The 12497-nt window shown below is 40.1% G+C and overlaps 1 protein-coding gene across 3 annotated transcripts in view; it reads left to right on the plus strand.

Moving 5' to 3' along the window:
* The first annotated feature begins 5882 nt into the window (after positions 1 to 5882).
* The window catches only part of SLC2A2 (solute carrier family 2 member 2), a 30461-nt gene continuing 23846 nt past the window's right edge, over positions 5883 to 12497 (plus strand). Inside the window, exon 1 of one of the 3 annotated variants that reach the window (XM_023213522.3) lies at positions 5883 to 5973. Coding sequence is in view for 1 of the 3 variants with exons in the window: in XM_023213521.3 (XP_023069289.1) it covers positions 5959 to 5973 (15 nt within the window). In the remaining 2 variants the exon portion in view is untranslated. The remainder of the gene's footprint in view (positions 5974 to 12497) is intronic. The other 2 variants (XM_023213523.2, XM_023213521.3) reach the window with 2 other exon arrangements.

A 12497-nucleotide genomic window follows, 5' to 3' on the forward strand; every position in this document is an offset into this window, starting at 1 on the left:
GCAATCATATGTTGGCAAGGATGTAGAAAAACTGAATCATTCATTTATTGCCGTTGGGAAAACGGGATAGCCATTCTAGAAAAACAGTATGGCAGTTTCTTAAAAAATTAAACATGCAACTACCATATAACCCAACAATTGCATTTATCCCAAAGAAAAGTAAGATTTATGTTCAAAGAGTTTTTTATGCAAATACGTACAGCAGCTTTATTCCTAATAGCAAAGAAAAGGAAAAAAAAAAAAAAAGGAAACAACCCAGATATCCTTCAAAGGTAAATGGATAAACTGTGATATATCCATACCATTGAATATTACTTAGCAATAAAAAAGAACAAGCTAATGGTATGCACAACAAGTTGGATGCATCTTGAAGGAATTTCACTAAGTGAAAACAGCCAATCTCAAAGGTTACATACTGTGATCGTTAATTTTATGTGTCAACTTGACTGAACCATAGTGTCCAGATATTTGGTCAAACATTATTCTGGATGTTTCTGTAAAGATGTTTTTAGATGATATTTACATTTAAGTCAGTGAATTTTGAGTAAATCAGATTATCCTCTATAATGTAAGTGGGCCTCATCCAATTCATTGAAAGCCTAATATAATAAAAGGATGACACCCCTGAGCAAGAAGGAATTTTCTAGCAAACTGCCTCTGGACTTTGTGTGCAACATCTGCTCTTCCTGGTTTTCCAGCAGACTGCCTTCAGACTCAAATGCAAGTCTTTCTTGAGTCGCCAGCCTACCAGCCTCTCCCATCAGATTTTGAACTCACCAAGCCTCCATAACTATGTAAGCAATTCCTTAAAATAAGTCTCTCCTTAAATACACACATTATAATGCTTCTATTTCTCTGGAGAACTCGAATACATATACTATATGATTCTATTTCTATAATATTCTTGAAATGACAGAATTATAGATATGTAATAGATTGGTGATTGCCAAGATTTAGGAATGCGTAAGGGTAAGAGGGAATTAGGTGGGGCTATAAATGGACAACATGAGGTATCCTCGTGGTGATAGGAATGTTCTGTAACTTCACTATTGTACTATAGTCTTATAAGATGCTACCATTGGAGAAAATTGGGTAAAGGATACATGGGCTCTCTGTGTTATTTCTTAGAACTGCTGTTTCTTTTTGTTTTTGTTTTTGTTTTTGTTTTTTTTTAAGACAGGGTCTTACTCTATTGCCTAGGCTGGAGTGCAGTGGCACAATCACAGCTCACTGTAACCTCAAAATCCTGGGCCTAAGTGATCCTCTCACCTCAGCCTCCCAAGTAGCTGGGACTACAGGCATGCACCACCATGCCTGGATAATTTGTTTTAATTATTTTTTTTAAAGAGACAGGGTCTCACTGTGTTTCCCCAGGTTGGTCTTGAACTCCTGGCCTCAAGCAATCCTCTCACCTTGGCCTCCCAAACTGCTGGGATTATAGGCACTGGGATTACAGGCATGAGCCAATATGCCTGGCAAAAAGTTGAAGTTTTTAAAGTAAAACAAAATATATCTGTTTTGACTATTTTATAGTGGCCTTCTCTGAAGTCTGGAAGATAAACTTGGATTGCTACTCAGGTGATTAAACAATTCTGTACCCATACTATTAAATAGCATCATCACAGTCATCCCAGTTTATCAAGTAAGAAAACTATTGGCCGGGAGCGGTGGCTCACGTCTGTAATCCTAGCACTTTGGGAGGCCGAGGCAGATGGATTGCCTGAGCTCAGGAGTTCAAGACCAGCCTGGGCAACACAGTGAAACTCCGTCTCTACTAAAATACAAAAAAATTAGCTGGGCATGGCAGCATGCACCTGTAATCCCAGCTACTTGGGAGGCTGAAGCAGGAGAATTGCTAGAACCTGGGAGGCGGAGGTTGCAGTGAGCCCAGATCGTGCCACTGCACTCCAACCTGGGTGACAAAGCGAGACTGAATCAAGAAAGAAGGAAGGAAGGAAGGAAGGAAGGAAGAAAACAAACTACCTATCACCCCAAGTTCTCTCTTTCCATCCTCTCCCAAAAGCAATTATCAGCAAGTCCGATCTGCTTTGCACACCGAAATATATTTTGAATGTGGACTTCACTTTCTCTGCTACCACTATTAGCCTTGGTGGTCAATAGCAAGCATGAATTGTTCCAATTGTACCTCTCCTCTTCCACAAATGCTCCCATCCAATCCACCTCTCACTCAATGGCATGAGTAATCTTAAGACATATATTGGATCATATGGGATCACTCCCATTCTTAGTTATCTCTGGTGACTTCCCATTGCCCTTCACCTGAAGCCCAACTTATTCCTATAGCCTACAAGGCCTTGAGGTCTCAACCAAAAAGGCACCTCTACAGAGAACATTTTTCTGAACATCTTTTCTAAAATGGGTGCCCCCTGTTCCCTTCCCCAGAACTCCTTTAGTTTCTTTCATACAATGTAAGCCCCACAAGCGCAGAGACTCTACTCTGTTTTATTCACTGTTATAACTGGTGCTTAGCAAAATGTTCAGCAAATACCACATTCACTGAATGTTAAATCAATAAATGTCCAAATCCCAGCCTGAGATACCCCTTCCCCCAACACAAGAAAGCACGTGACAACCCTTTTGGACTTAATTTATTAAATAAGTACTTGTTGAGTGTCTACTGTGTACCAGGCACTATTTTAGGCACTGGGGTAACAACAAGGTCTCCACATTCGTGGAATTTAGCTTTCGCAGGAAAGTGGCAAATAGACAAGCAAATAATAAAATTTCAAGCATAAGCATTAAGAAGCAAATAAAGCAGAGTAACAGGCCCAAGGATGAGGTGGAGAAGGTAAGTGGTATCTATCTTAAGAAGCCTGGTTAGGGAATCCTCACTAAGCCGTCACTTGAATGAAGAGAAGGAGCCAGCTACATACAAATCTAGGGAGAAGCACTATAGGCAGAGGCTCATTGAGTACAAAGGTGCTGAGCCATGGAACATATTAGACAAGTCTGAGGCCAGTGTGGCTGGGCCCATGGAAGGGGAGAAGGTCACAGAGCCACGCAGGGCCTATGTCAAGTCAACCTCTTGGGCTGTGGTGAGAAACATGGATTTCTTGCTGAGGGTGACTGGGAAGACTTATGGAGACTTTTAAGCAGGAGTGTATTATGATCTAACTTTTAAAATATATCTTAGGTACTGTGTCAAGAAGGTACTGCAGGGTAAGATGGGAGCAGGGAAGCTGGGTAGGAGGCTGTGCAAACATACGTGGAAGAGATGCAGACCACAGAGATATCTATGGAGAGGGTGTGGAGAGGGCGAGAAGAGGATGTAAAGAGATGTAAAGGGTTTGCTCTCTTTTTTGGCAAGCTACAATGGGGACAAATTTGGCTCAAAAATCTTAAAATACACTGTCCTTCAGGGACTGGGACCTTCCGATATTCTCTTGTACTCCTGGCTTGGCCAAGTTTGATCTCATTTAATTTGTTCCCAGGAGGTGCCTTTGCACTTAACCACACCTGACCCAGCTAGAGAGGAATGCAGCATGCTGGAATAGCTAGTTTTCCTCCCCACTCTCCCCTCCTCATTTATAGAAGAAGAAGAAAACAGAACTATTCTCATTGTACTGAAGGATAACAATGAAAAAAAGGGGAGGGGTAGGGGGTCTCTGTTCAGTCCTGTCACCACCTAGAACTTTTGGCATCCACTAAGATTACATTAATCTGCGAAGTAATCCGAATGGGAACTAGGGGGTTTAAAAGCATGAAGCCTACAGCTGGTTTTGCCCCGCCCAGTGGAAATCTCCGGGTGATTGCGGGCACTCGTGCGTTATTGAATAGTGCCTACTCCAATGGCAAAGTGCAAAAAGCCTGACTTCACCACAGCCAGGAGCGCAACGACGCCAGTGAGGGGACCTGCAGCTCCTCGGTGGGCGCCAAGACACGCTCTCCTGAAAGTCTGCAATCGGGTATCACTTCTCCGCAGGCAAAAGCAATCAGTGCAATCAATGTAACTGAATCGTACCCCTTCCCCGCACGGAGATAAAGTTTTAGCACATCCCAGATGGTGCAGAGATTACTCATTCATTTCTGAGACAGAGCAGAATCATAGAGGCCTTGGCTGAACCTGAGGAAACTGATCAGGGTGCCCCCGAAGGCTCGCTGGTGAATGGCGGGTCGCGCTCCTAATGGGAGAAGAGAATGGTTTCCTGCCGCCGCGCTCCGCGCCGGCTCAGGCTGAGCACAAGATTAAAGGCTCACTGGCCGCCCGCGCACTCAAGGCAAATTTCGTTTCTGAAAAGCCAGGTCCAAAAGACAAAGGTTGGTAAACCGCAGCAGGTATCATTTACGACGCGGCACAGAGACCCTTTCCTGCAGAATGTCATGTCACCGGCAAATGCCATGGAACCGCTCCTGACTGTGGACCGCTCTGGCAACTGGGCGTGCCCATCACCAGCCAAAACTGATGCGGAAAGTCAGTGTGGCTACCTGGGTGCTTTAAAGTCTGACTTCAAAGCTGCTCCCCAAAGCTTGGCACTATGACACACAGCACCTCATGTTATGACTAAACGAGTTAATCCATGTCAAGTGCTGAGAGCAGCACCTGGCACCCAGCAAGACCTCAGTAAAGATTAACCATCGTTACTATTAGTATTTGCTCATGCTTTTCCACTAAGAAATTACTGTATTGTGTCTGCATTACATACGTCTCATCTTATATGTTATAAACACCTAGCAAGAGGAGGCTGTGACTTATTTAACTCAGTCATCTCAGAGCATGGAACTGTGCAGGGCTCAGTAAAAGTGTGTGGTTTGAATTGAATTCTCTTCTCAAACCAAACATTTCAGGTGTGTCACCTTGCAGAGGTGACAGAAATGAAAACAGGGTGGCAAAATAAAAAGGTGAAATCTGAATCTCCTCTAATCCTTCATTTTCTCACCCTGTTTCTTCATAACACCCCTCATTTTGTTGCTGCTTGTTTTATTTTTGTTCTGCTGGTGACTGGCTCCATTTGAGCCTCAGTGGAATCTGTGGCCCCAGTTGCCATGCACACTTAAAGCTCAATAAATTTGATATCTCCTGAACCCCCACGCGGTTTGGATATCATAAGGGATACTTAGAAAGGCCCAAGATCAAGCCATATGAGCAGATTTATTTGAGAACTCTGCATTAAAGCCTCCAGCAAGTGCTTCTTGACATACATGAAGCAATAATAACAGTAATAACAATAACAACCGCCATTTGCTAAGTACTTATTGTAAGTTAAGACTATGCCAAACACTTTCACATATTATCTCATTTAATCCACTCAACAAAACAAAACGTGTGTTATTTCTCTTCTGTCAGGCAAAAATTAAAAACTAATCAGAGAAAAGTCACAGCAAGCCACTTGCTTAAGGTTACACTCCCCAGTAAAATGTTGAGATTCAAACCCAAGTCCGTAACTATCCAAAGCTCATCCAGGTAACCATTCAAGTCAACAATGGTCTCAGGCCACACAGCCCAGCTCTAAACAGAAATACCACAGCACTAATTCTCTGTGGAGCAGAGTGCAGTGTGCCTCCCATGCTACACAACACAGCATGGCAGCTCCACATATCTCATCTTCTACAAAAGCCTCCAAAGATTTCTCTTTTCACCTGCTCCCAATTACTGCCACATAACACATGCCTTGAAATGTGATTGCCTCTGGTTTGTAACTCATGCCTAAGGGACCTGCTCCCATTTTCTTTCCTAGTGGAACAAAGGCATTGAAGCCACAGGTTGCTAAAGCAAAGCACTTATTGATTAGATTTCCATCAATATTCAGCTGCTGCTGAGAAGATTAGACTTGGACTCTTAGATCTGGGTAGCCCAACTCCTCCCTCTCCTTGCTCCTCCTCCTGCAATGCATAACTAGGCCTAGGCAGAGCTGCGAATAAACAGGCAGGAGTTAGTCAGGTGCATGTGCCACACTCACACAAGACCTGGAATTGACAGGAAGACTCCCAACTAGTACAATGACAGAAGATAAGGTAAAGCAGCATTATATTCATTTCAATTCTGGTTTTCAGGAGATAGGGGAATACATTCAAGTCATATAGAGGATTTGGGGGAGGTAGGTATAGGTATACAGATCAAAATTAATTCTCTTTACTTTGCCAACTGAAAAACTGTTTCTTATTCAGTAATTGGGGTTTTAAGGATTTTTGTTCTGTTAACTGACTAGTCTGCATAAGTTTTTTCAAGTAATTGTGCATAACCATATTACTAAAGAAATATGTCCCCTCCTAACCAAAAAAAAAAAAGGCAGATTAACCAAAATCTAATCATGAAAACTCATCAGGAATCTTTAAAAATGTCAGTGCAGGAGAGATAAAAGAGGTAGAAGGGTTGTTCTAGATTAAAAGGGACTAAGAAAAACTGACAATGAAACGCAACAAATGATTTAGATTCTGGAAGGAAGAAAAAAACAGCAATAAGGGAACTTTGGAGACAGTTGGGAAATTTTAAATATGGGCTGTATCTTAAATGATATTACTGTATCAATGACACACTCTTGGTTATAATAATGGTATCTAATTATGTAGGAGGATGTCTTTGCTCTTTGTACATGCTAAAGTATTTAGGGGTGAAAGGACACAAATGTCTACAGCTTATTTGTAAATGGTTCAGCCAAAACAACACACACACAGAGTGAGAGTTAAACAAATGTGGTGAATGTTAACCATTGGTGAATAAAGGCGAAGGTTATGGAATGATCACTGCACTACTGTTTCAACTTCTCTCTAGATATGATACTTAAAAAAAAAACTTAAAAATATAAAGGATATAGTGTCCTTGCTCCCTTATACATGGTTCCTAAATAAACTCACCCACCCCTGTACACACAATAATATAAGTTAATCAATCTGTGCCCTGTAGAGTCTCACCTTTAAGTTCTGATCTGGTGCAACTTACTCTGTTGAACATTCCTTTATGTCATTAGATGGCATGGTTAGCAGCACTGGCTTTGGAGTCAGCCAGACTTGGATCTGGGTTCTAGCAATGCCAGTAACCTGCTGTGAGGCCTGGGCTATGTTATTTAACTTAGCTTTGGGTTTTCTTTATTATGAGAAAACAAAAACATATTGGGATACAATATACCCTTTTTATAGGCAAAGAAACTTGGGCTCAGTGACATAATATGGGATATTCAGGGATTATACTAGTACTTTAGAGTTTGGGAGTAATTAAATAAGATGATATTAGAGAGGCTTAGACAACAAATATTTTAATGTTAATAGTTATATAATTATTAATAGTGTTAAATATATATTATTTGAATAGTAGGTATATTATAAATTGATTATAAAATATAAATTATATTATAAATATATAAACACGTTAAATACATATTATATAAATACATATTATATAAACACTATTTATATGTTTTAAGTTTATATATAAAGTTAAATAAACACTATAAAAACTATTTATATAGTGTTTATATAATGTGTATTTAAAGAATAATTAGCACATCATGATTTCATGAGTATTATAGCTCAGGATAAAGCTAAAGTAGTTACAACGTTAAGGTCACTATAAAGACAAATATTAAGTTAACAGCTACAGAGCTGGCATGTAGATTTGGCAAAATTCATGAAGGTAGCAATCAAATAACTAAAGTTTGAAAGATACTGCGAAAAGGAAGGTAATGTGCTTAACACAGTGTCTGGCACATAGCAGATGTTCAAGCTTCATTCAAAACTATCATTAATTTTTTCAGGGGCTTTTGAAATTATGTTGTAGATCTTTTCTTGATAACTAAGGAACTGCCTAACAATGGAACCCAGAAAGAATGAGAACTGAGGTAAAGTGCAATGTTTTTCAGCTTTGTGAATCTATCCAGACTTTGAAAGAAGTAGGATAAGCAAGGAACTGGGGTTAAGAGACCTGAGTTGTCACTCTGAATATGCCCAAAATGTTCATAGAAATCAGACAAATAACATAAACAACTTGGCCTGTGAAACCTCAGTTTCTACAACTGAAGAATGGAGGAATCAGACAAGAATCCATTGCTCTCTAAGGTCTCTTTCAACTTAAAAATTCTGTGACTCGATGAGCCCCTGGCATTTTCCAAAGTTGCATGCAAGATCACCTTTGGTTTAGCTTTTGGAGACATGTAGTTTAAAGAAAAGGGTATAAGCTTCTCCTCCCTATCTAGTCAATCAGTAGTTGCTGGAAAAACCTGCTCTGTAGGTTAGCAGTGGGGTTTAAGATCATCAGCTCTGGGTTCCCACCCTAGAGTGTCTGTCACTAGCTGTGTGGTGTCAGGTATGCTCCTTAATCCTCTCTGATCCCTGGTTTCCTCATCTCTAAAACAGGAGTGATTTCATGTACTTTGTGGTATTGCAAAGAGTACTGGTAAAGTATGAAAAGTTGACACATGGTTGTTTGACAAAAGAAATGAATGTGATGATAAAGACATGATTAAAGATGCATTTGTCCTGTAGCCCTTTTACTGTTTATAGGAAAGCCACATTATTTATCTTAGTTTTTACAGTAATCACATTAACTATTTTTATACCCATTTCTAGGCAAAGAAACTTAGACTCAGTGATGTTAGGAGCCTAGCTGGGACTCTTTTGGAGCTTTTCTGACTCCCACATCTATTTGTTTTTTCTAATAGACCCTATATGACTTATAAGCCACAATATAAACACTACATTCTGTTTTATGTTGAAGTTCAGCCATTTGCTTATTCTGCCCTTCCACATTTATCCAGCAGCATATTTTAAAATGGATATGGAATCTAGTTTCTCTAACTTAAAGTTATGAAGCTCCTAATGAAGGCAGCATTTTTTAAAGTGCAAGCTGAACACCTTGTAGCCTATGAAGAAGTTAAAAGCTTGAAGATCTTCCGTATTTCCTGGGTATGTGGCCTTTGGACAAATCATTTACTCTTTCCATGTAAGCTCCCCCATACATGAAACGATAATAATAATTCCTACCTACAGGGTTGCTGAGAAAACAGGCAAACCATTTAGAACCTCAGAACTTGGACAGGTTAAGATCCTCTCCAATTTCTTGTTATTTTCAGTGGCACTTATGTACTTTTTCTTATGTCAACTTCTTGGACATTCGAGTGGATGAATGAAGGTTGACAGGACTTATTAATAAGACTTGGTCGTTTTCGGAAATTTCCCCTCTTAGAAACAAAACCTCCTCTGACCAAGTCTAGAGCCAAGCCACACACAAGGCTGACTATAAACATTACTTCTTTTCATTTCACAACATTGGAGAAAGAAGAGGGGGAGGGAGCCATTTTAACATGAAGTTCAGAGAGGGGAATTAAACCTGAAAATAAAAGATAAAGAAAAAGAAAGCAAAAGGAAATGCCATCAAACAGTTTCAGAGATTTTGATATTTGGGATAATCACTTTTGTTGGAAATTCTCAGAAATTCAAGTGACCTGCTTAAAATGGATGAGATTGCTCCTTATCTGACCAACCTGGTGAAATTATCTTGGGGAGTTAAAGTAAGGAACTGCAGGCCCTGGGGTGGCAGGACCACAGCCAACCCTCAAAAAGAAACCAGGAAGGCCAGAGGACAAGAACTTTAATAACATGCTAAGATTTCTAAACGTTTAAAAACTCTCCTATATCTTTCATAGTTGCTATTTTTGTTATTCTAACAAAATGAGAAACTGATCTTAGAGGCAGCTCCAGAATTTCTATAGCAAGGACTTAGAACAATTTGATTGGAAAGGAATAGGATGGGAGATCCAGCATCTTTAAAAATTAGCTTTCATTTTTGTCAAAGTAATGTGGGACTTTGTGACTTAGGCTCCCTGTAAAGTGACAGGGGAGAACTAATGGAGACAATAGGGGAGTAAATCTGCTGCGGCTATCGCTATCACCCCAACTTCAATTTGTGTCGCCTCTGCTCACCATTAGCATGGCTGCTGATTGGACTCTTAAAATAAGGAGCAATAAATTACATGTTTGTATGGTAGAGGGATAGGGAGAGAAGCCCCAGAGAGCAGAAACCCAGGGATGAAGTAGCAAGCGGCAGTCACTAAGAAACCAAGTGCCACAGAAGAAAAGAAAATGCAGGGATGACATTGGGGAAGTATATTGTGGTCTTGGGCTTGGTGGTGGGAAAACCTAAGGTTCCTCTTCAGCTCAGCTACAGATAAGCAACTGAGTACGCTTTGCCTTTTTGGACTTTTGTCTGGAGACCTCACCAAAAGTTTCTACTGGTAGGTAGGGGGAAAGGGATTTGTGTGGTAGGTGGTGGGAAAATGTGGTTGAGATTTCTGGGTGTTTGAAGCCAAACAGCTAAACACCCACAAGTGGTAAATTCTGTGGATATGTATGCTCTTAGCTTTTTTAATTTATAAAGATTATGGTCCTAGATTTTTCAGATGTGCTTGACTTTTGAATGTCTGTATCTGACTAATGAGGGATGCAAAATAACCAAGAAGTTAAAAGCATAAGATCTGGAATCAAGTCATTGTTCTTTTATTTACTAGCTGTGAGATGTTAAACTAATCTAGTTATCTATAAAATGGGGACTTTAATGGTGCTGCCATGAAGAATGTGGTAGGCAGGATAATCATCCTCCACAGATGTCCACAGCTTCATTGCCAGAACCTGGGAATATCTTGCTTTATGTGGCAAAAGACTTTACAGATGAGATTAAGGTAATATTGTCAGTGACAGAGAGATGTAATATGAGAAGGACTTGATGTTCTCATTACTGGCTATAAAGATGAAAGAAGGATACCAGTAGCTAAGGACATTTGGTGGCATCTAGAGCTGGGAATGGCCCCTAGTTTATAACCAGGGCAAAACAACAGACTTTAGACCTATAACCATAAGGAACTGAATTCCACCATCAACCCAAATTTTCTCCAACAGCCTCCAGAAAGGAACACAGCCTATCAACAACCTGATTTTAGTCCAGTGATACTTGTACCAGATTTCCATCTATAGATGTTTTTGTTGTTGTAGAGATGGGCATCTCGCTATGCTGCCCAGGCTCGTCTTGAACTCCTGGCCTCAAGCAATCCTCCAGCCTCAACCTCCCAAATGCTGGGATTATCGGCATGAGCTGCCATGCCTGGCTAAACCTTAAGATAAATAAATTTGTGTTGTTTAAGCTGCTGCACTGGTGGTAATTGTTATGGCAGCAATAGAAAACTAATATAAGAAGTAAATGAGATAATCCACATAGTGAACAGGCATGCAGTAAGCATAAGTAGTATTAGGCTTTGAATCTGTTTGCATTGCATCTCACATCAGATTGTCCTGATTTTAGTGGTGGAGAGTATGAAGGAGGTGGGTTAAAGCCCTCCCAGGGTACTCCTTATCCCGTCACTTCTGACAATGGTTACTACCTGTAAAAAGGATGAAAATCCCTATCCTTGGAAACAGTTTGAGGGGAAAAAGGATTTAAGGAGAAACCACCAACTAAGTAAATAAAACTCCATCTTAGCTTTGGCTATCTAAGTCACTCACTGAGTTTTAGATGTCAAGTTACTTTGAGGATTATTTTAGAGGATAATTCATAGTTTTTCATAATCACATAGACCATATATCATATACTGTGTGTATGCATTTTATGTGTAATATATACAATTCATATGTAATAAACATAAAATGTTAAGCTATATCTATATATAATATAAATGATATATAAATATATATAAGATATAAGTGATAAACATCAGATGTAAATGATATATAAATATGTAAAATAAATATACATATATATTTTGAGACAGGGTCTTGCTTTGTCACCCAGGCTGGAGTGCAGTGGTGCAACCATAGCTCACTGCGGCGTCGACCTCCTGGGCTCAAGCAATACTCCCACCTCAGCCTCCCGAGTAGCTGGGACTACAGGCATACACCACCATGCCCTGCTAATCTTTGTATTTTTTTTGTAGAGACGAGGTCTTGCTATGCTACCCAGGCTGGTCTCAAACTCTTGGGCTCAAGCCATCTGCCCACCTCAGTCCCTCAAAGTGCTGGGATTACAGGTGTGAGCCACTATGCCTGGCCAATTTATATCGAATAAACATATTATACAACATTATATATCACATATATACTATTCTTTTGGGCAATATATATGTATCATATAACCATATCTTTGGGGCCAACTTTGAAGTCCTTTCTTTCAGAGAAGGAAGTGTTAGGAGGGAACGTCTGTATCGATACCCGCTATATTAGTGAAAGGGGTGGAAGCTTTGTAAACCTACAGATTCCTTATCCCTGCCCCAGAGATTCTAATCCAGTAGAAGGTCTGGGGCTGTCTCCAAGAAGCTACATGTGTAACAGGCTCTCCAAGTAGGGTCTGGTTTTAGAACTACTGGACTAAATAATTTCATGGGCTCCCAGGGTGGTTCTGTGATAATACTTTGTAAAGTCTGTGATCTCCAGCTTTTCAGGGTAATGAGGGGTCCTGGCTAATTTGCTATTCTTTATACTGGGGTTTATACCAGGATAGGGGGATTTAGTATCACCTTAAAATTTAGAGAAAAACTGAAGCTCCTATAAGGGAAGTGGCT

Source organism: Piliocolobus tephrosceles, chromosome 2, assembly GCF_002776525.5.
Source record: "Piliocolobus tephrosceles isolate RC106 chromosome 2, ASM277652v3, whole genome shotgun sequence".
Classification (NCBI taxonomy): Eukaryota; Metazoa; Chordata; class Mammalia; order Primates; family Cercopithecidae; genus Piliocolobus; species Piliocolobus tephrosceles.